The 20,873-nt window shown below is 36.2% G+C and overlaps 1 protein-coding gene across 2 annotated transcripts in view; it reads left to right on the plus strand.

Annotated features, from left to right (window-relative positions):
* STRBP (spermatid perinuclear RNA binding protein) overlaps positions 1 to 20,873 on the plus strand; it is a 125,845-nt gene that overhangs the window by 77,319 nt on the left and 27,653 nt on the right. For both annotated transcript variants that reach the window (XM_012664425.1, XM_012664424.1), the window contains exons 5-10: positions 961 to 1,105; positions 8,557 to 8,648; positions 9,183 to 9,278; positions 10,826 to 10,937; positions 11,593 to 11,690; positions 11,885 to 11,996. In XM_012664425.1, the coding sequence (XP_012519879.1) occupies positions 961 to 1,105; positions 8,557 to 8,648; positions 9,183 to 9,278; positions 10,826 to 10,937; positions 11,593 to 11,690; positions 11,885 to 11,996 (655 nt within the window). The remainder of the gene's footprint in view (positions 1 to 960; positions 1,106 to 8,556; positions 8,649 to 9,182; positions 9,279 to 10,825; positions 10,938 to 11,592; positions 11,691 to 11,884; positions 11,997 to 20,873) is intronic.

Below are 20,873 nucleotides of genomic sequence, written 5' to 3' on the forward strand. Positions count from 1 at the left end.
CTAGCCGTTTGTGTATTCCTGGACATCTTGGAGGATTTAGTATATACTTGAGCATTATGGGACCTGGGCTATACAATTCTGTTTTCTCACACTGTACATCTCCTCATCCCCTTGATACAATTCTTTTCCACTAAATAGGTACTAAATTTCACCACCAAGAAAAAAGACTCTGTAACGTATTAAATCATACATTTAATGTATAAAAATATATTAAATATAACAATATAGGATTCTAATTGGGTACTTATTTTTGGAAGGCCCCTGAATTGTATGTTTATAATTGTATGTTAAAAGAAGCAATGTAGTTTTCCCTGTGGATGTCAGATGACTCATCCCATAATAAGTCTCATCGGAAAGATCTCTGAGACCTGTTGTCATGTCAGAGAAGGGAAGAAGTTACTAGTTTATACTTTTTTTTTTTTTTTTTTTAGCTGTTGAGTGACTATGCAGACATCCTTTTTCATTCATGCTTACTCAGTTCTCTTTATAAATCTACATAAGCTTATATTCATGAGTCTTTGGCAAGTAGGAGTTCCTGTTTAGGCTGTTCTTTCTATCAAAAAAGCTATTGTTTTAGAGAGCATTCCAGCTATTTATTATTCTATAATAGTTCTCTGTAATAATTTCAAGAACAATAATTTCCATTTATCACATAATGATGCTCTTGTCATTTTACTTTCAAATATTAGAAAGAATGGTTTTAAATATTGTTTCATAATTGTATGGTTGGTTGACGTTGTGGTTGCTTTTTGAAGGATGGAGAATGAGGATTTGCCTGTAAGTTGGGAGGAGAGAGATGTGTTATTCCCAAACTAAAGAACTAGTTACAGGCTTTGTTTGCCCTTTCAGCACAGTAATATTAGTAGTTAATAACATTTGAGAACTTAGTGCAAGCATTTTTTTTTTTTTTTTTGAGATTTCAATCTAACTGGGTGTTTTTGAAATCTTGGTCACTTTCAGAAACTCACAGAAGAGAAATATCAAGTGGAACAGTGTGTAAATGAGGCATCTATTATAATTCGGAATACAAAAGAGCCCACGCTAACTTTGAAGGTGATACTTACTTCCCCTCTAATTAGAGACGAATTGGAGAAGAAGGATGGAGGTACACGTGTGTGTGTGTGTGTGTGTGTGTGTGTGTATATATATATATGTGTGTGTGTGTTTTGTTCATGTAAAAGCTCTCTTAAATGCTATGTTAACTGTGCTTTATGGATTTAGGAAGTAACAGTCTTTATTTGCTTTATGCCACCCATAGTATTTTAAATAGCTTTGTTTCTATATAATCAGTATATTTTATAAAAATGTATAAATTCAAAATATAAAATATTTTAATTCAAAAACCTGTGCTTATCATGATGGTCTTAACTTTGCTTTAATTTTTATACCATTTGGTGTTCTGTTTGCATTAAATTATTGATATCAGCCAACTTACTCTGTGTATTTTGGCTTAATGGTCAGATTTTAGGATTGAATGCGGTCCAAAACAGAATTTTTTTCAAATTTACTCACTTATTGTTTCAAAATTACTCACTTGCTTATTGTTCGTGACTTCTGATAACTATATATTCTTGTAAGTTTTATGCTTTACTTAGTTGTCTATGTGTAGATTTGTTTTGTAGTGTAAGGGCTGTAAATTGGGGGATTTTTTTTTCTTCAGTGAATAATCTTTTTTAGGAGATTTGTGACCCTGTTGACATTTTGAATATGATTTATCTGAGCATCATGCTTTAAACTAACTTTCTTCTGAAGTTAAAAAGAATTACCATATGGCAGTGTCATCCCCATAATAGTAGAGTGAGAAATCTATTCAGTTGTCAGTAGTTTTGAGAAGTAATGATGGAGCTGTGGTGGGCTTCTTTTTCTGATGTTTTTTATCCTGTCAAGTTAGCTTGTTTTTGCCACTCAGAAACTTGCCATGTGATATTTCTCCTGTGTCAAACCTTTGACCAACTGGCTACTCTGTCATGAAAATTTAGAGGCAGTGCGGCCTATGTGGGCCAGTGGGGACTCCCTGTTGTTATTTTTGTCACTAGACTTTCAACAGGTCCCATTGCTTACTCCCTTACCTGGAAATTTCAGTGCAGTAAGAAATATTGGTCAGTTTCTTAGTTTATTTCAAGTTGGTGATAAGGGTAGAGAAAAAGGTACATTTACCAGTGAAGTTAGAATTTTGATTTTTGCTAGACGTGACTCATAGAATCACTTAAAGTAAAAGTGATAGACTCCTTTTAAAAATTTTTTTTGGGGTTAACTAAAGCTATATCATACCCAATAGATATAAATCAGACACATTTATGAGTCATACTTTAAAATCAAAGTGCATCCAATCTATAATTGGGTTTATGCCTATACATTTCAAAATTTTTTGCTGTATATAGTATCTGTAGCACCTCTGAAGAACCAATCTTAAATGACTTAATTTTTTTAACAGCTTTACAGTTCACCATTAACTGTAGAACTATAAAATGATTTCTGAAGTGTCAAGATAAATGTTAATTCTGGTAAGCTGTGTTCTACTTGACCCTCTAGTATAAAACCAACCATTTCTAAGTAGAGTTGTAATTATAAGTATTATTAAGACTTATTTGAGTTTAGGGAGATGAGAAAAAGACTGAACTGTATTGTCCAAGACTAGGTTGATTATATTTCCTTGTACCTGTCGGCATCCCTTCCATTGTTTCTTTGGAAGTATTAAGGGAACATCAGGGTTCTTTTTTCCTATGGTTTTTATCTTACGTGGGATTTTTGTCATAGCTTTCAGAGATACTTTTAAGCTTAGTGTGTTGCCTTTATAACTTTAATTTCTGTTTGGAGAAGCTAAAAACAGATTCTTAGTGTATTGTACCCTTGCTAGAACACTATTATAGAGTGGAATTTGTGATAAAGAGAGTCATAGTCTCTGTTCAAGGTGTTTGAGTTACTAAAGGATCCAAAGACCTCTATGAGCTGAATCTCGTCAGCTGATATGTGGGATCAGGTAAGGTGAAGGAATCGGCTTGGATCTAATGTTTTACACATCTTACTTTCTCTCCTTTTGAATGGCAGAAAGATTTGCTTTGCTCTTGTCCTTAACATTCCAGCCTTGTTGACTCACTTGATTATCTTTTATAATATGCTCATTTTGTCTAACCTGGGCTTTGTCAAAGACAGATTTTTGTTTTTTGCTAGCCGTTTGTGTATTCCTGGACATCTTGGAGGATTTAGTATATACTTGAGCATTATGGGACCTGGGCTATACAATTCTGTTTTCTCACACTGTACATCTCCTCATCCCCTTGATACAATTCTTTTCCACTACATGGGATGGAAGTACAAGATTCATTCAGGTTCCAGGGATTTCTGGGACTGAAAAATATCGCTTTTTTTCAATTGCTATTCATTTTCTTTCTCAGAGTTAAAAAAAATAGCCATTACAACTTTTCTCTTAGAGACATTTTTCCTATAGAATCTCAACTTCCTTCACCCCCTCCAAACAAACTATTCACAATACATACATATCTCATGTATTTCTCTTCCCTTTCTTACTTTCCATATACTTGGGTAAAATCTAAGAAAAGAGAAAAAAGCATAGCTGAGAGTAGGCAGAACCAGAGGACTGGGCCAAGTTAGAGCCTCAAACATATCTTCTCAGGGTTGTCTGTGCAGAAGTGGATCTAACTCATTTCAGATCACAATTTAGCTTTTAAATTGCCAGAGCACATAGTGAATCTCTTTGATATTATTTACTATTTCACATGTAAGTTTCCTCCTATGCTGTTAGTTCTCCTTCTATATTCTAATCTTTTACTTAAAGGCCTTGGAGAATAACCATTTTCCCATTGCTACATGTTTCCTGCTAATGAAGGCATAGGAGAAAAAGCACAGACCTTGGTGTGCAGTAGCCTTGTGTTTGATTCTTAACTCTATTAGTTACTGTTGCTGTGTGACCTTGAATAGTTTCTTCATTTTTAAGTGTGGATAAAAAATACGTCAAAAAGTTGTTTTGAGGTTAAATGAGAGAATTTATGTAATGTGACTTGTACAGTAACTAGCACAGAGTGGTTGCTCAGTAAATAGTAGTAGTCGCTCAGCTTATTAAAGATTCACAGCACAAACCCACCTACTCAAACTGCCTTCAGTTAACAGTGAAAATAATATGTGCATGATAGGTCTGAAGAACTGAACCTAAACACAGTTAAACTCTTAAATACCCTCTGTAGTATTGGAATCAGTATACTGTATTTATACAGTGCTAATAATATAAAGCTAGTGTATTTTATAGCTTATGATTCATTGAGAGCAGGTATCTTTTTCTCTATCTATTATCCTTAGCACCTAGAATGATACCTAATACATAGTAGACAATCAACCCCCTCCCATAAATCTGTTAAATGAATTTACATAGTCAGCATATTGTCTAGGAAAGTCTCACATTTTACCCAGGTCTTCTGACTCTAAGTCCGGTATGCAGTCCACTCTCCTGTTACTGTCTGGGATTAGTGCATGAGTGGTTTAGCTAATCTAGTCATTTTGAGCATCACACAGAGTCTCAGCTTCTTTTGGTGCTTATAATTTTAAATTAGTATATTTGTTGTTGAGGGGATGACAAATTGTTTATTGTATTTATAATCTCAAACCAGGTGGCTAGGGAAATTACAGAGATTGTTGTGGCTTAGATTAAGACAAACCTCTCTCCTTAGTACTGGAGTGGATTTTCAGGGGTTCACAGAGAAGTTGCCCAAAGTCCCTTTTCACATTGGTGCCAATGTGAACTTGTGACTCTTCTTGGTAGAAGTTCACTAGCATGTGTCTTGCTAGGGTCAAGGCAGTAAGTAGATTCTTACAGTCCAGAGATCACAACTGGGATTATAATGATGATGCAGGCTTTATTTTCCTGTCTTTCCTAGTATAGATCTATACTCTCCAGAGAAAACTTTTAGCCATTATCTTTCCAGTGGCCATCTGCCACTGAAGAAAAGTCATCCTGAGTGACATTACTAACATAAATTAGGAGAACAGTGCTCTATTCTCCCTTATTGCTATATTTACCTGTCCATATTATTGTGTCCTGATATTTTCAGTGGACATTAGCTTGGGGCATAATATCTTCTCTCCAGAAAGCTTCAAGGAATTGAGAGAGAAGGGGGTGCCAGGATATTCCCAGGCTAACTAGAAAATTCTGTCAGAATGAACTCAGTGGCTCTCATCTTCATGTCTAGATTATCAAGGAGCCCCTCATGATACTGAGCTTAATTATTTTACCTTTGAAGAGCCCAGGTTCCAGACATGTAACTCCTATTTAACATAGTCATGTTTTGGCTTTTTGTTGGCCCCATCTCCAAGCTAGTATTTTTGTTAACAGGGGCAGAGAGTTAGCTTGCATGTAAGGCATTGAGAGAAACTGACCAACATTTCGTGTAGTATGGTGTGATTTGGTCACTGATCTAACCTCTAACCAAATAAACATGGTTAATCATAATAGACTTCTTTCCAGTGCTTCCATTGTTCAGAATGCTGTATGTATCTTCATGCCCTGATGCCAGGTTACTGAGTAATAAAATGGAAAAAAGCTGTTTTTCTTTGCTTTTGCCATTTTCGTCACCCTTATCCCCTACCCCTGCCTCCATGTTTTTATCTGTTTCACTGATCACTCCAGGAGAAAATGAAATGGCTCACAGTTCTGTTGTTTCTAATTAAGAACTCCAAGAAGGCTGGGTGCAGTGGCTTACGCCAGTAATCCTAACACTCTGGGAGGCCAAGGTGGAAGGATTTCTTTGAGGCCTGGAGTGCAAGACCAGCCTGAGTGAGAGTGAGACCCCATCTCTACAAAAAATAGAAAGATTAGCCTGGCGTGGTTCTGCACACCCGTGGTCCCAGCTTCTGGGGTGGGATGGGGTGGCTGAGGCAGGAGGATTGCTTGAGCCCAGGAGTTGGAGGTTGCAGTGAGGTATGATGATGCCATGGCACTCTAGCCTGGGCAACAGAGCAAGACATGTCTCCAAAAAAAAAAAGACCTCCAAATGTCTCTTTTTTTAGAATCAGAAAAGTTTGCTTCTCCATGAAATTGAAACACCTACATTTAACTTTAGAAATATTAAATTTGAGTTTCTGCTACCAGAAGTAGCAGTGTTTTTCCAGCAGCGGTTCCTTCATTGCCACATTAAATGAAGTTATTTTTTTAATGAATGAAAATATATAAAACTGTATATTATCAATTATATTAAGGAAATAAGCAAGCTGGGCTTATAAGTAGTGCTGTACTACCATATGAATTTATGTTGTTTTAATATAGAAAACTTTGAAGAAGATAAAATGAGATGAATTCAATATTCCTACCTTGTGAATATTGAAACATTTTGGATCTTTTGACTTTCTGTCAGAGCATGAAGTAACATGGCCATTCTGATGGTGATATAAAAGAGAATTCGGTGCAAGTCTTCTGTTCAGTGCCTGTCCCTTTCATCTCTTTTTAGTAGAGTCTATTGTCTTCAAATGTTGACTGTGTAGCAAGCTGATGTCTCGATTTTTTTTCATTATAAGAATTTGTGGTTATAATCTGCCTTTGGGATGAAAGTTTATCAAATTATTTTTGTCATTGGTCCCCATTAAAAATGTCTGTGTCACAATCATAGTAAGATGTTATTTACAAGCTCTGACCCCTGGAAGAAAGTGTTAGAGAGTACAAAAAGAATTTTGGCTTGCCATGTCTTTTCCTATCCAAACTTCCTCTGCCTCACTTCCCTCTTCCATTGTCTCCCTCTTCCTGACATCCTTACTTGCTAAGATGATAGAATAAAACTTAGCTTGCCTTACTGTTAATTTAAAAATTGAAGTCTTAAAATATAAGCATCGGCCATACCTTTTATTTTGATTATATTACTTAGTAGTCAGTCAACCTTTCTTATGTCTAACTTTTGAGAGATTCTAATTCATTTACAATAGTTTGTTTTATCTGGTACGTGACCATAGCACACAGATGCTTGTATTAACCACGGTTAAACATTTTGACATTAAAACAGGTTAGTTGTATATTTTGCATCACTGTAAAGACAAAATTGGGCAAGTCCAGGAGCTAGTGAATACCCATAGTATATTTGTTTATGCTTATAAATAAGTCCAGGTTAATAGTCCTTTTTGAGCCTCCTCAATTTATGAGTAAAAGGGGGTAATAAGACCATGTGTTGTGATTTTGTTAGCAGAGATTAATGCGAAGCAATGCAAATACCTGCTGTAGAGCTCACCTGGTCAGAAAATAAGCACGTAGCACTTCAGCGTTTATAGTATTGTAGCCAATGAAGAGAACCATAATTCATCCTTTAATAGTTTTGTTTTCTTTTGGACAGTATGTCTTCAGTTTTAGTTAATGACATTTCATCAGTTAGAGCAAACATTGAATTTGCCATAATAGAGTCCTCTGATAACTGAAGAAACCAAAAATATCAGTGCTCTTGTCATCCACTTAAAAATATTTATATTGTATCAGTTGGCCCACACAAACACCATTACCAAGTCTATTACTATCATGATAATACTGGGAAAAAAGTGTTGCTGGACTTGCTCACATTTAAGAGAGTTCTTAATAAAAAGAATGATAAATCTGACTTAATTGGATTAGACTAAATATTATTCCCCAGGAAACATTTGCATGTTGTATGCATTTAAATAATGTACCAAGTCTTCAAAAAATTTAAAAACTCACATCCCAGCAGCTTAGAGGAGATAAATTTGGCTGTCTAAACTTGGATTTAGTATCATGTGACATCTTCTCAAATATGGCTATTTGTCATTAATCACGTTTGAATTTTTAATTTTGCTTCTTTGGGCCATCTAATCCAACTTTAAAATGTTAAGGCAAGCTGAATAGCCATAATTAGATAGTATTCTTTGCTACTTTTATAAAACAAGGGTTTATAAACTTTAAATATATTTCAATGTATATTATATTTGTAGTTTTAATAATTTGGGTTTAGAAAATAAAGAGAACTCCAGGGTGACACTTGACTTCTCATTCATGGGGTAAAGTTTCTATTAACATTAGCACTTATCTTGTTGAATGAGCTTATTTAGTTGAAAAAAAAATTTGCCATACTGAGTGTATTCTCAAATTGATTATATTGAGATCTCAAATTGATTAGTACAAAAGAGAGCTCCAGTTTTCCTTAAAAGCTGATCAATGATCAAAATTTCTTCTATAAAAAGTTATTATTGCTCTTGGTCCCAGATTTCCCCTTTGCACCCTTGCAAAGGAAAAAGTGCCGTGTACTTATTTTGTGCCCTGTAATGTTAAACGTGCTTAGTAAGATCCCACATTGTAAGCAGCAGTGGACATTGATTTGTTTACTGAATGAATTCCTTTATGATTCATTGTATTTGTACACAGAACTGCTCTAATGACTGTTTACTTAAATAATCATAGTGCACATAGTTTTAAAAAAAGTAACAAAGTCAAATCATGAAATTTTCTGGGAGTTCACTCAGATGCTGCTATTTTAAATTTTTTTTGTTGTTTGGTAATTTGACAGGAACCCCTTGGTCAAATTGTATCTGTCTCTCTTTATCCCATTTTATCATTAGAAAATGTTTCGATGAAAGATCCTCCGGACTTATTGGACAGGCAGAAATGCCTAAATGCCTTGGCGTCTCTTCGACATGCCAAATGGTTTCAGGTTGGCTCTTTGTTGTTATCTTATTGTTATTATAGCCTTGCATAAGTGTCATTTGGAACACCTGCCATTTATTGGTTTCTGTGTACTATGTAAAATGAGGGTGCTTTCTGTCTCATAGAGGAGTGTTGGGTAAATGAGTTAATTTAGGTAAATTTCCTAATATAGCTTCTACTGTATTTAATGATGTTTTATAATCATGTAATTTTTTTGGTTTAGTATTCTGAATTTCAAATGTTTGCTTATAATATGCAAACATGGATGAGAAAAACTAAAGTTAAGATAGGTAGTTGCCTGGAATGGGGTTACCATGGGGCTACAAAAGCAATTTTAATATTATGCTCCTTTTATTTTAAAAACCTGCCTTTCTAAACCACAATTTTTCTACTTTGATAACTTGATTTTTTTTTTTTTGCTTGACAACTGATGAATGCCTTGCTAATTACTATTCACTTGAAAGAACCTGTCCATGATCAATGTGCTTAAAATGAAAAATGAATTTCAACAGGGATGTTAGAATAATTTTGTTTGTTTTAGGCAAGGGCAAATGGATTAAAATCATGTGTAATTGTCCTCCGCATTCTGCGTGATTTGTGCAACAGAGTCCCTACATGGGCACCATTAAAAGGATGGGTAAGTACTTAAAATATGGCTAAAAGCAAATTCAGAAGCTGTAGCACAGGAAATCTTATAGAAATGAAGTGTTACTGTAAAATGGCTATCTTCTGAGTTTGGTAAGGCATATATTATCTATTTTTGCCCTGGAAAAAAGAATTAAGCATGTTTTTATATGGATTTTTTTTTTTTTTTTTTTTGAGACAGGGTCTTGCTTGTTGCCCCTAGGCTAGAGTGTAGTAGTGCTATCTTAGCTCACTGCAGCCTCAAACTCCTTGGCTCAGCCTCCTGAGTAGCTAGGACTACAGACATGCACCACCACACAGGGCTAATTTTTTAAATTTATTGTAGTGACAGGATCTTGCTATGTTGCTCAGGCTGGTCTTGAACTCCTGGCCTCAAGCTATCCTCCTGCCTCGGCTTCCAAAGTGCTAGGATTATAGGCGAGAGCTACCACAGATTCTTCCTTTATGCATATAATCTGTCCCTTCTGTCTCATCATATTCATGTTAACAGAACCTTAGGGTTTTTTTTTTTCTTTTCCCTGACAAAAGGTTTTCATTATACCTTTTGGAAGTGAGTGTCTTCCTGCACTTGACTCTGCACTGATGGTTGATCACTTAACTGTTCATCTGCTGTCCACAGAAGCCTCCTTGGCTGACCCATTTCTCTTTCAGTATCTCCTTACATTACAGTGGAAATTACCTGATAGGCCAATATATGAATCCTGTACCTTCTATAACTTTCTGTTTGAGTGGAGACACTTAAAGATAAATTCATGTTAGTAATTAAGGTCAGGCAAACAGTATACTTGATGCAGTTATGGACATAATCTACAACATATATTGTAAAATTGACTTAATCAGGAAATGATTATGCCTGACTGAATTGAGACTACAACTTAAGAGCCTTATAAAACAATTTAAATAAAGCTGTGAAGGTCCATTTTATAAATGAATCTAGCAATTATTACTTTGATATAGTATGAATTTTTGGTTTATTAAATACGAAGATTTGGTCCTTCGTTTATTCTGATTGTAGTAGTAAGTATTTGGGACAGGCTGTCTGAAATGAAGTCTTATTCTTATATTGAGATATTTGTGGTTTGCGTGCTTTCTAAGTTAAGTGGGAGATAGGTGGGCTAGATTTGTACATTGTCTAGTTATTAGCTTTTACTAACTTATATGAAGGCTAAGGTCTTTGTTAAATGAATTAGATCACTATAGTTTCTTTAGTGATCTTTTCTGGGTAACTGAAAATAAAGTTTTTGTTACAAAAATGTCCTTTGAAAATATTCTCTCAAAAATGCTCAATTTAAGTACTTTATCTTTCTGAGGCTGGACAGAAAAGGAAAAGAAAAGAGGAAAAAACCATAAAACAAAACACAAAAACTCTTGCCTGGGTAGAAGCTGGTAATCATGGGGAAAAAGTTAAGTGGGCCTTAAATCTTAAATTGACTTTTCACTTTTTGGCCTCCCTTGTTAGATAGAAATGTTAGTTCACGTTTAACTGGAATCCTTTTAACATTTGGTGTGTGTACTAATTTGTAATTTAATATTTTCTAGCCACTAGAACTTATATGTGAAAAGTCTATAGGTACTTGTAATAGACCTTTGGGCGCTGGGGAGGCCTTGAGAAGAGTAATGGAGTGTTTGGCATCTGGAATACTACTTCCTGGTAAGGGTTTCTCTTAACTCTGGAGGCAGAAGAATCAGTAAAATCTCATTTTATTTTATTTTTCTAAATATATGCTAAATCTGTCCTCTGCATAGGAAAATGATGCATAGGAGTTATTTTGCTTGAATTTTAGCAACTAGAATGTTTGAATATTGGAAAAGTGCTATGAAACTCTTTTTCAGTAATTATAATTTGTATTTTATGTGTGCTAACATAAATAGTACTAATAAGATATTGTATCTGCCATGAATTTGCTTTACCTTGAACTCTGAATTTCAAATTGCAGATGTTTGGTTAAAATGTATGAAGTTCATTCTGTTTGTAGTCTGGTTTTAAATTTGAAAAAATTAAATTTGTTCTTATTATCTATATGTAATCCCCTTTAAGACTTGGGATGATTCATCATGCTATTTCTGAATTCTCAGAGTAAGACCCAATTTTGATCTTAGATATATAAGTGACTTCCAGTGTAAAATAAGGATATGTAAGTGCTAACATATTGAAAACGAGAGTGTCCTTTTTATTTCACTTAATTGATCAGACTTTTAACTTAGTTCCTCAGTTATTTTTCTTTTTGTTCTCTCTCTTTTGTGTCAGTTTACTGAATTCTAAACTCAGTTCTAAATGATAGTTTTGTGTTTTGCCTTTGCCAAAGGGGGTCCTGGTCTTCATGATCCTTGTGAGCGAGACCCAACAGATGCTCTGAGCTATATGACCATCCAGCAAAAAGAAGATATTACTCACAGTGCACAGGTAGAAGACTGAGCATATCACCATGATTCATTATCTTAACCTTATTTTCTGTTTTTAACACTTTTTTCTTGCATGTTGTTAGGGACTTATGCTGTCTTAATACCAGCATTTAATGAATGTCTTTTTAGTTAGATGTCCTAAGAGCTTTATGAATAGTTATTGAATTTTATTAAATATAATGTTTTGTTCTTCAGCATGCACTCAGACTGTCAGCTTTTGGCCAGATTTATAAAGTGCTGGAGATGGACCCCCTTCCATCTAGTAAGCCTTTTCAGAAGTATTCCTGGTCAGTTTCTGATAAAGAAGGTGAGTGTATAAGTTTTTTTTATTAGGGTTGGGGGTTGGCAGTGGTGGAGATAGTCATGGGATGCATCCCTTTTTATTGCTAAGAGAACTCAGTAATTGTTTATCCAAGTCATATATGAGAAAGTTTATTGCTTTTCTTCCTGACTTTCTTCTCATCTGTCCCCATTAGTGACATCACTTTGCTGTCATTTATTTTTATTAGTGACCAACTCATTTGGCTATGTTGGCCAAATCCCATTACTGCAAGGACTTAAGAGATCATACTGTGAGAATCCCTGGTGTGAGGAGAAGAGATAAACCATAAGCTAGGAGGAGACATTATCGCTGCCACTTATCAGTTTGATGATCTTTCTCATGCTTGGAAATGTTATGTAACTGAGAAAGAAAGAGCAAAATACAGAGAAAGAGAAAAACATTGGAAAATTCAGGACCATCTTTCATTTGTACTAACCTGTCTCAACTCAGACTTTCAGCAGAAAGAGTGTAAATTTTGGGGTCAGTGTGACCTGCGTTCTAATCATAGCTCTACTACTTACTAATTTTAGGCCTTGAGCAATTAGTTCATATCTCTCAGTAAGGAAATTACCCTCTTTCTTTCTTTATTGGCTATTGCTAGGTATTTTTTTTTTTAATGCCTTCGTGCTTAGGATACAATGGATGCTTAAACGTGAATCCACTTACTTTTCTTACTATGCCACAAAAAACATTTCGTTCCCCCCCATCCCCTTCCTCTCCTGTTATATTAGAAGGTGGGATATTTAACACCAGATACTCTTTACCTGGGATGCAGCTCACCTCCAACAATTGAAATTATTCTACTTATAATTTTTATATGACAAATATAGTACAGTTGCCCAATCTATTTATTTAGCAGAATGCCAGAATGCTAGGATTACAGGTGTGAGCTACTGCGCCCAATCCTTTCCACTTTTTGTTTTACGAGTGAACAGTTTTCCAGAGGCTGCATATGACATGTGATGACATCATTGCTTTGATGACTAGTGGACTGTTTTCTTGTGTATTCTTGTGTTTAAAAAATTTTGTTTTAATTTCTAATATGCTAAATATTGATGGATATTTCCAACAAAGCAAAGCTCTTTGGGTTCTCAGTAACTTTTTAGGAGTGTAAAGTGGTTCTTAGTTTGAAAATCACTGCATCACACTGTAAATTCCTCAGGGGAAAGAATACTCCGGATTCTGCCCTATCATTATTATAAAGTAGTGCTCAATAAAATTTGTGGCATGAAAGCTATTTTCTTCCAGAGCATGTTCACTCAGTGGTGAAGCAATTATTGAAAGGAATTTACATATCCATGTGACATTAAGCATTGCCTCTGAATTGAATAATTGAATAAAAATTTCAAATATATGTAAATTCTTGTGTCTAGTAACAGAAAATTTTATTTCAAACACTGAGTTCATAGTCACTCTTTCAATTTTGTATTTTTTCCTTTAGGTAGTCATATAACAGCAGATACACTTACTTAAGTTTTTTTTTTTTTTTTTTTTAAACTTCAAGATCTTTCTCGAAAGTATGAGAACTGCTAGTTTTCAATTGATAGCATAAAGTAGAACCAGACTGCCAGTGTTCTAGACGTATCAGTTACTAGCCGCATGACCTGGGCAAGTTACTTTACCATTTTGTGCCTTGACTATAATATGAATCTCCCTCATGCTTTCATGCTGTTTGTACTTAGCTTCCTGATGTTCACACTTAAATTTTATTCCTGTAATTCTTGGTGTTTTCAGTATGCATTCAGATGAATTTTTCCAAAACTTGGATGTCTCAATTCCTTGACTACTTCTCCCATAAATATTTTATCTTCTACATTACCTTAGTTACTCATTTTATGGATACACCCTACATCTTGCCTTCATTAATAACTGTACCTGTACCCTTTCCACAGTCATGTTTTCAAGAATCCCATTTTCCAGTCTCCTCTTGTCATCACCGTGTTTAGTACCCTCATTTCAATTCTTGAACCTCACCCTTTATTGTGTTGGCCCTTCCTTAGTCCCCCATTCTTCTCATATTCTCTGTTCTGTCTTTACCTTGCCTGTTGTCCGTCGTGATCACTCCCTGCCTTCACTTCCTCCATTCTCTGTTTCTGGCAAAATTCTAACTGGTTGAAATGTATCTCTCTATCTACTCTGTGCCTGTCCCAGGTTGGTGAACATGGCTGGGGAAAAAACATACAGCTGTCTTGACTGTTCCCCTTGTAAGTCTATGACACTAACCTAACAGGGATTTGTGTTGTCTGGCAATCCTCCTATAAGTTCAATACTTCCCTACTTTTCCTAGATAACTGTTCCACATCTTCTCATATCTCCTACTCTACCATCTTATTCTCATCTGATGACCTTGTTTGCTTCTATTTATCTTCTCAGATAAATAGTAATAGGAGATAACTTCTGCATGTTCTAACTACTCTGTCTACCAGCCTCACTGCATTTACTTATATGCTTTGCTTTTCCCTCCATTGCCTATGGAGAAACATACAGCCTCTTATGTGAAGACCAACCTTTCTACTATGCACTACATCTGCAGTCCCCAAACCCCAGGCTGCAGACTGGCACTGGTCCACGGCCTGCCGGGAACAGAACCGCACAGCAGGAGGCCAGTGGCTGGCAAGGGAGCTAAGCCCCACTGTACCAACACCTGCTCCTCATCACTCGTATCACTTACTGCCTGAGCCCCGTCCCCCATCAGATCAGAGGTGGCATCAGACCCTAATAGGAGCGCGAACCTTACAGCAAACTGCACATGCGAGAGATCCAGGTTGCGCACTCCACATTATAATCCAGCACCTGATAATCTGAGGTGGAGCAGAGGCAACAATGTTCTACCCCTTCACCCCCTCTCCGTCCATGGAAAAACTCTTCCCCGAAACCAGTCCCAAGATTGGGGACCGCTGCACTACATCACATTTCCTCTTGCCTACCAATGGACATTATTCCAGCAATTATCTCTTCTCTCACCAGCATCAGTTCTACCCTGTCTGCTGAATCATTTTCATCAGCATAAAAACCTGATGTAATATCTCCCATCTGAAAGACAAAACTGAAGCAAACTCTCCCTAGATGCTATAGCTCCCCTAACAGAGTGCTGTTTCTTTGCTTGCGTTTATAAGCATTACTTTTGGAAAGAGCGGCCTTTTTCTTCTTTTTCCTTTTCCTTACTTTCTGTTCTCTTTGAACTTGTTCTAATCAGGCTTTCTTCCTCACCCCTCTCCCCAGGTATCTCTTGACCTTCACGTTATTGCGTTCAGTGGTCGGTTTTCAGTCCTTATCTTCGCCAACTTTTCAGCAACATTGGACACAGATGAGCACTTTTTTCTTCCATATTTAGTATAAAAAATATATGCTTTAAAAAATCCATATAATCAACCACCATGGTTAAGAAACAGAACTTTGTCAGCTCCTCAGAAGCCATTCATTTATCCATCCCCATGAACTTCCTGCTTTGATAACCATTTCCTAGATTTTCTTTTTAGCTTTTCAACCTTTGTATGCTTTCCTAAATAATTTGATTTTGCTTGGAACTTTCTAGAAATGGAATTGAACTGAGTTTAATCTTTTGAGACTAGCTTCTTTCTGTCTATCATTGTTTGGGATTAATTCATGTTGCTGCATACAGCTCTCGTTGGTTCATTTCAATAGTTATATAGTATCTGTTATGAATATACTATAACTTACTCATTCTACTTTTATAGGACATTTAGGTTCTTCAGTTTTTCATGACCACTCATGGTATTGCCATGAGCATTCTTATGCATGTCTCCTGAGGTACATGTCTAGGAGTTACTGAAGGCTAGTAAATGACCTAGTAAATTGTTATGTATACCAATTTACACCCCCACCAGCAGTGCAGGAAAGTTCTTGTTGCTGTGTATCCTCAACAGCGTTTGGTATTGCTACTTTTTCTGACATGAAATACTACTTTTCATTTGACCTCCAGGTCATCACTTTCTCTCGGTTCTTCTCTACTGCTGTCTCTTCAGTTGTCTTTGTTTGTTATTCCTCATCTTCCTGACTCCTAAATGTTAAAGTGTCCCAGGGTTCATCCCTCAGACCTTTTCTCTTTACTGACATTGACTCTTCAGGGGATGTCATGTAGTTTGTTGTCTTGAAATACCTTTTGTATACTGAAGATTGTCCCAAATTTTTACTTCCACCCCAGACTACCAGCCCCTGAACTCAGACCCAAATATCAAAATACCTCCTCAGTATGTCCACGTGGATGTCTAATAGGCATCTCAAACTTAAGATGTCTAAATCCAAACTCCTGTCCTCACTCTGCGTCTACTCTTTTCTTTCTGTAATTGTCCCTATCCCAGTTATTAGAAACTCTGCATGCTCAGGCCAGAATCCTTCCAGTTGGCCTCGCATCCTCTCTTTCATTTACCTATATCCAAATCATCAGTAAATGTTGTCTGTTTACTTTTACAGTATGTGTAAAATTCAGCTGTTTCTTCAACTTCTTCACTGCTAACATTCTTGCTTCAGCTGCCATCATCTCTTACCTGGTTGCAGTCACCTTCTACTTGGCCTTTCTGCTTCTGTCCTTGTCTCTGAGTCTGTTCTCAATAAAGAAGCAATTCTTTTTCCCCCTCTTAATTTTTATCTTAAAATACTTAGAGATTCACAGGTAGTTTCAAAGATGGTATGGAGAGGTCTTGTGTACCCTGCACCCAGTTTCTCCTGATGACTGCCTTTTATGTAACTATAGTACAATATCAAAACCAGGAAATTGGCAGTAATACAGTGTGTGTATAAACTTTATACCATTTTATCATGGGTAGATTTCTGCAAACACTACTGCAATCAAGATACAGAACTATTTTATCACCACAAAGATCCTGCTCATGTTATTCTTTTATACCCACTTCTCTCCCCTCAACTATCCCATTAGCCTTGAAACCACTAAGTTTTCTCCTCTGTTATTTAATTATTTTAAGGATTTTACAGAAATGGAATTATACAACATGTGATCTTTGGAGATTTTTTTCTCCCACTCAGCATAATGCCGTTGGGGGTCCATCCAAGTTGTTGCATGTGTCAATAGTTTGTTCCTTTTTATTGTTCGGTAGTATTCCATGGTGTATGGATGAGCCAGAGTTTGTTTTTCACCTATTGTAGGACATTTTGTTTGTTTCCAGTCTGGGCTGTTACAAATGAAGCTACTATGAATAATCATATGTAGGTTTTTCTGAGCAATTCACAGAAACACAGGTTTTTGTTTGTTAGATTGGTCAGTAAATTTCCTATGTTGTGATGTTTTGTTAAGTTTTGGTTTCAAGGTTATGGTAGTTTCATCAAGTGAGTTAAGAAGTGTTCCTTTTTCTGTTCTTTTGAAGAGTTTGTGTAAAATTGATGTTATTTTTTCCTTAATTGTTTGAAAAAATTCATCAGTGAAGTCATTGGGCATGTAGTTTTCTTTGTGGGAAAGTTTTTAATTATGGATCTCATTTCCTGAATAGACATAGGATTGCCATTTTCTTGTGACAGTTTTAGTAAGTTGTGTTTTTCTAGGAATTTGTCCATTTCACTTAAATTTAAAAATATTTTGGAATAAAGTAATTTCATAAGATGCTTTTTTTATTGTCTGCAGTAATGTCCTCTTTTATACATTTTGTACCAAGTTTTATTTGCTAATTGCTCTCGCCTAGGGGTTTATCATTTTTGTTTTTTTAAAAAATCAACTTTTGGGTTGGGCATGGTGGCTCATGCCTGTAATCCCAGCAGTTTGGGAGACCAAAGTGGGTGGATCCCTTAAGCCCAAGAGGTTGAGACCAGCCTGGGCAACACAGTGAGACCCCCCATCTCTGCAAAAAACTAAAAAAAAAATTAGCCAGGAATGGTGATGCATGCCTGTAAGTTCCAGCTACTCCGGAGGCTGACCCAGGAGGATCACTTGAGCCTGGGAGTTGGAGGCTACATTGAGCTATGATCGCACCACTGTCCTCCAGTCTGGACAGCGGGGCGAGACCCTGTCTCAAAAAAAAAAAAAAAAAAAAATTGTCTGTTGTATATTTATATTGTATTTCATTGATCTTTGCTCTTTAGTTTTTCCTCCTTACTGCTTTCTTTGGGTTTAATTTGCTGCTCTTTTTTTTTTTTTTTAACTTTATGAGATGGATGAATACATACTTGATTTTTTAGCCTTGTATTTTGTCATATATACTATAAAGATGATAAATTTCCCTTTAAGCACAGATTTATGTACATTACATTCTTTTACATTAGTATTATCATTTAGTTAAAACTATACTTTTATTTTCCTTTGTTATGAGTTCTTTGACCCATTGGCCATTTAGATGTCATTGCTTAATTTCCAGACAGATGAGGATTTTCTAGTTAATTTTTTTGTTTTTGAGTTTTCACTTATTATTCTGTCATCTGAGAACACGCGTTGTATGATTTCTATCCTTTTTGATATTTGTTGAGACTTATTTTATGGGCCAACACATGAATTTTTTTTTTTCTCTGAAAAAGTGTGTATTTTCTGCAGTTGGTGATCATATCCTTTTCACATCAGGTCACATTTGTTCATTGTGTTGAGATCTTATATACTTAATAATGTATATTTTTTGTTTGCTTGTTATTAATTACTGAGAGAGTTCTGTCAATTCCTCTGTAGTGTAGATTTGTCATTTTCCTTTGCAGATCTGCTGGTTTTTCGATTGTAGTGTATTTTTTTATTTGTAGAATTTTGACTCTTTCATTGTTTCAGATTTTCTGCCAGAAATGCTTTATAATAAAGTTTGTTTTTGAAAGCCCCACCTATCTGGGTCCTTTTTGGATCTGTTTCTGTTGTCTGCTCTCTCTCCTGATTTTTGATCACAGTATCTTGTCTTCTCATGTGCCTTGTTATTATCAATACTAGAGTTTTTAAATGAAAAAGGCTGTAACGATACCTTCTTCCAGGGAGGATTTATATTTGTTTCTGGGAGATGGCTAATGGAATTGGTAATTGTAGATCATTTTAATGCAGTTAGGGATTAAGATGATTTGAAGATGGGCTTCAGTCTTCTGTGAGGTTCAGAGCATTTCCATTTTATTTTGTTTCTAGTATATAACATTTCAGAGGCCCAACCCAGAGTGTGGGGGATTCGCTAGGCTTTCCCTTCTTGGTGGTACTTGAACTTGAGTTTTGGACTCCTGAGACTTGGGAGCCTATTGGAATTCCTCTGTTCAGTTATTAGTGACCTCTTTTGGATTTGGGAGATGTCCCTAGGGGAAATACGGCCTCCAGTGCAGGGTTTCCTTTACCTCTCAGATCTTGATTCCATAATTCTTCATTGTCCGGGAACAGATACTTATTCTCTATCTTGTCCAGCTTTTCTAATTGCTCTCATCACGAAGCCTTTTTTTTAATTTACTTAGTCACCCATACTGGAAGTGGAATCTTGATAGTTTGTCAGTTAATGGCAGCTAGAGTTGAGAACTACTGCCTTACATACCTGGCTCTCCTGATCTGCTCCCACGTGCTCCTTGTTCATGCCACTCCAACCATCCAGGCCTTCATATTGTTTCTTAGCACATTCCTGCCTTAAGATCTTTATATTTGCTGTTTTCTCTGCCTGGACCATTTCCCCATATGGCTGAATGGTTCACTCTTTTACTTTCTCAGGTCTTCATCAAAAGGTCTCTTTATCAGTGATACCTTTCTGATGAGAACCACTTATAAAATAGCAACAGTTCCTCCTCCTTAGGCCTCTCTTACTGTTCTCCATTGCACTTACTACCGTAGGACATGTTGTAATTAGTCTCCACCACTATGTATAAGCTCTTTGAGTACAGGGAGATCATTTTGTTCCCGATTATATGTTTAGCACCTAAAATTGTCCTGCACGTAGTAAATGCTGAATTAATATTTGTTGTTGAATGAGTTTATAATGGAGATGATTAAGGTACTGGCTTCATAGGGTGCTTATCAGGATTAAATAAGTTAATACATGTAGGGTATTAAGAATAGTGCCAAGCCTATGGTAAGCACTAAAATAATTATTTTGAAAAATTGTTGCCTCAGTTATGATTACTTCTCATTACTAGATATTATAAAAGTTGAAAAGTACTTGCTTGCTTTACATTGTTTTTTGTGGTTTTTTTTTTTTTTTTTTTTTTGCAGATTACTATTATTATTAGCCCCAGATTTTACAGCCCTTTTCCAATGGCTAGAATGGTAGAATGAAGTTTAATCCATGGAGTGATACTTATGTACCTGGAGGATTTAGAGCAGTGGTCCCCAACCTTTTTGGCACCAGGAACTGCTTTCATGGAAGACAATTTTTCCACGGACTGGTGGAGGGGGATGGTTTTGGGATGATTCAAGTGCATTACGTTTATTGTGCAGTCAAACCTGTCTGATAATGATAATCTGTATTTGTAGTCGCTCCCCAGCACTAGTATCACTGCCTCAGCTCCACCTCAGATCATCAAGCATTAGATTCTCATAAGGAGCACGCAACCTAGATCCCTTGCATGCACAGTTTACAGTAGGCTGCACTCCTATCAGAATCTAATGCCACTGCTGATCAGACAGGAGGCGGAGTTTATGCGGTGATGTGAGCAATGGGGAGAGGTTGTAAATACAGATGAAGCTTTGCTCGCTGGCCTGCCACTCACCTCCTGTGTGGCCTGGTTCCTACTGGTCCACGGCCCAGGGGTTGAGGACCACAGATTTAGAGAATAGATCCTGTGTTGTATTGAAGCCAGTTTGTGATTTGCAGACAATCAAGGAGCTGCTTTTTATGTAACTTAATGAGCAGAAGAGTGGTTGAATAGATACAGTTTGTTTTTAACTTTTATCTCTTAAAGACTGTATTCTGGGAGACTGGCACACTTGTAGTTTTATGTAATGCAAATGAAATACAA

Source organism: Propithecus coquereli, unplaced genomic scaffold (assembly GCF_000956105.1).
Source record: "Propithecus coquereli isolate 6110/MARCELLA unplaced genomic scaffold, Pcoq_1.0 Scaffold89, whole genome shotgun sequence".
Lineage (NCBI taxonomy): Eukaryota > Metazoa > Chordata > Mammalia > Primates > Indriidae > Propithecus > Propithecus coquereli.